This window comes from Theropithecus gelada, chromosome 15 (genome assembly GCF_003255815.1).
Source record: "Theropithecus gelada isolate Dixy chromosome 15, Tgel_1.0, whole genome shotgun sequence".
NCBI classification, from domain to species: domain Eukaryota; kingdom Metazoa; phylum Chordata; class Mammalia; order Primates; family Cercopithecidae; genus Theropithecus; species Theropithecus gelada.
In genome coordinates this window covers 903,234-905,958 of record NC_037683.1, presented here as the reverse complement: position 1 = coordinate 905,958, position 2,725 = coordinate 903,234, and the positions used below count along the sequence as shown (strand labels likewise).

Genomic DNA, 2,725 nt, shown 5'->3' with positions numbered 1-2,725 from the left:
ACTGTCCTCTCTGGCGGAGGTCTCAGCTGCTCTGCTGGGGAACGGAGCAGAGGCTGTGACACCAGCTCTGGGCACTCTGGAGGCGCTGGGTCCTCATGAGTCCTGTGTGCAGCTAGGTTGGGCTTGGCCGTTGCATGAGGCTGGGAGCGAGTTTACCAGGCTCTGTCTTCAGGCAAATACAAGCCAAGCATTGTGCACCCAGCACCCACAAACTGTGTCGCAGCCTAACCCTCGTCCCCAAAGAGGGTGTTCTGCAACTTGTGCCAAAGCCAAGAAGGACCAACAAACTTTTTTTTTTTAATATAAAAAGATCAATGAAAAATTTATTTATAAATTTTTCACGCTGGGCTACAAGTCAATATCGTACACTCAGAAATGTGCTGCACAAACTTTATCCAGTTAGAAGTGATCATCCCGTGACCCACACAGCTTCGATATAAGCCTAGAAAGTCTTAACATTAATTAACATAATTAAAAAGGTATTTGCATCTAGAAAAAATATACAGAACTCCTTGTGGAGTAATCTGTGCCTCCATTTCAATGTCTGCTTGTTTCACTGACATTATCAATATATTCTTCTCACACAAAGTTTTATAAAAAGCCACGGATGGCTGCCCGAATAGGACCAGCCACGCACAAAGGGCCTCCACCCACCTGTGTCCTCAAGTGCTCCCCATTTCTGCACGAAGGGTCAGCAGCACTTCCATGAAGGGGAAACCTCATTTAAATTTGAATAATTCAGCCTCCCTTTTATTTCTCAGGATCAAAACAACAAGGGGTGTGGGGCTGCATAGAAAACTGGAGCCACAGAAACCAGGAAGGGCGCCTTTCAGGACAGAAAGTGACGCAGGAGAACCTCCCCGGGCCCAGGTCTCGACGCGGCCCCTCCCCCACGGCAGGATTTCGGATTCGAATTGAGTCCTCGAAGCTCTGGGAGGCTAAAAAGGGGCAAAACGGTCCTTCAATTCACTCAGTCATTAGCACGAGAGATTCACAGTCTTATAGGTATTTTATAAAAATATAAATATGGGTACACTCTGTTGCCTTCACAACGCTGGATACATCGCCCTTTAAAATTGGGTTTATAACCAAGATTCAAAAAATACACCTAAAACTTGGCTTAAAATATGTTAATATTTTATATTCTGTCATAAATGTTATGACATTTAATTGTGGCAAATCCATTTACTTTTTTTAAAAAAGTGTGCAACCGTTAACTATGATAGAACGCACTAGAAAAGGTAACGAACCTTCACCCCCCGTGTTCCCGCCACCCTCGAGCGCCAGCGAGCTTCCAGGATCCTGGGGAAACTGCAAAACAAGCCGGTTTGGGGGATGGTGGCCTCATCCAGGAGGGGCGGGGGAGAGAGGCCCTGGGGCTCCCAAAACTCACGGATTTGAGGGAGAGGGAGAAGGAGGGAGGGGGAACAGAACGGGGCGGGGGGAGTAGACGAGGGGAGAAGGGAAGGGGGAGGGACAGCACGGGAACACCATCAGGCTGGGCGGTATTTTCAGTGCAACCAAGAAATGGTAGACTCAAGTTTTTAGTTTTAAGACTAGAAAAAAATGCATTACTCCCCCCCCAAACCACACTGACCACGCACAGTGTTTTCCAAACAAAAAAAAACCAGGCGCACAAACTCCACCCACAAATGTACACACACAAGATAAATAGTTTAGAACACCAAGAACAGCGAACAGCAGAGCGTCTCCTCGGCCGTGCGCCAGCAGCGCGGACCGCGGACCTCGGGGCTGCTCCTCGGCGGCAGCCGGCATCCGCGCGTCCCGGGCCGGCTGGCGGGTCCTGCAGGCGGCGGCGGGGCGCTCCGAGTCCGGCTTCGGCCCCCGCCGCCCGCCTTTCACCTTCGGGAGAAAACATTTTGCGCAGAGGATCCGGTATCTCGGGATTCCGAACTTGCTGGTTGCGAGACTCAAATTTCAAAAGGGGCTGGAGCCCGCGCCCCGCCCCCACCCGCGAGGCGGCGGGCGGGCGGGCGGGGGCCGTGGGAAGCTGCTCCGGCCCGGCCGGACCCGGCTCGGCCGCGGGGAGGCGCTCGGCCGGCGGGGCTGCCGGACCCCGGGGCCGGGACGCACGCGCCGTATTCGCCGTGGCCGCCGGCCTTCTGGCAGGGCCTGCGAGCCTGGGGCGCACCGAGGTAGTTGGCGGGAAGGTACAGCAGAGAGGACGCGGGTGCAGGACCGGGTTCCGGGGTCCCGGCGAACATCACCGGCCGCTGGCCGCGTACTTGGCCTTGGTGATGAGATATAGCACGATGTCCTGGTGGCCGCCGAATGCGGCGATGTGCAGCGCGCTCCAGCCGTCGCGGTTGGCCAGGCGGATGTCGGCGCCGAACTTGACCAGCAGCTTCACGAGCTCCAGGTTGCCGTCGATGACCGACTGGTGCAGCGCCGTCTGGCCCTCGGGCCCGAACGAGTTCACGTTGAACTCGCAGTTGGTCATGTTCTGCAGTAGCGACTGCAGTTCCTGCGTGTTGCCCTTGCGCACAGCCTCCTGGAAGATGCGCTGCGTCTGAGGCGCGGAGCAGGTGGACAGCTCGGCCTGGCTCATGCTGCCGCCGGGCGCGGGCCGCGGGCCGGGCCGGGGCTCAGCGCGGGCGGCGGCTGCGGCGCGGACTCCCGGCTGTCTCGGGGCGCGCCTCGGCGCATGGAGGGCGCGGCGTCCCCGGGCCCCGCACGCCGCCTCTGGGCGCTCCGGGCGCTCGGG

General features: G+C 57.0%; 1 protein-coding gene across 1 annotated transcript; it reads right to left on the bottom strand.

The window, feature by feature from the left end:
• Window positions 1-277: 277 nt before the first annotated feature.
• On the bottom strand, window positions 278-2,725 carry NRARP (NOTCH regulated ankyrin repeat protein). Its single transcript, XM_025359857.1, has one exon. The coding sequence runs from the start codon at window positions 2,567-2,569 to the stop codon at window positions 2,225-2,227; it is 345 nt and encodes a 114-aa protein (XP_025215642.1). The 5' UTR covers window positions 2,570-2,725; the 3' UTR covers window positions 278-2,224.

Bases quoted from the DNA above. Each gene is read 5' to 3' on its own strand.
- NRARP (XM_025359857.1), bottom strand. From the start codon at position 2,569: ATGAGCCAGGCCGAGCTGTCCACCTGCTCCGCGCCTCAGACGCAGCGC.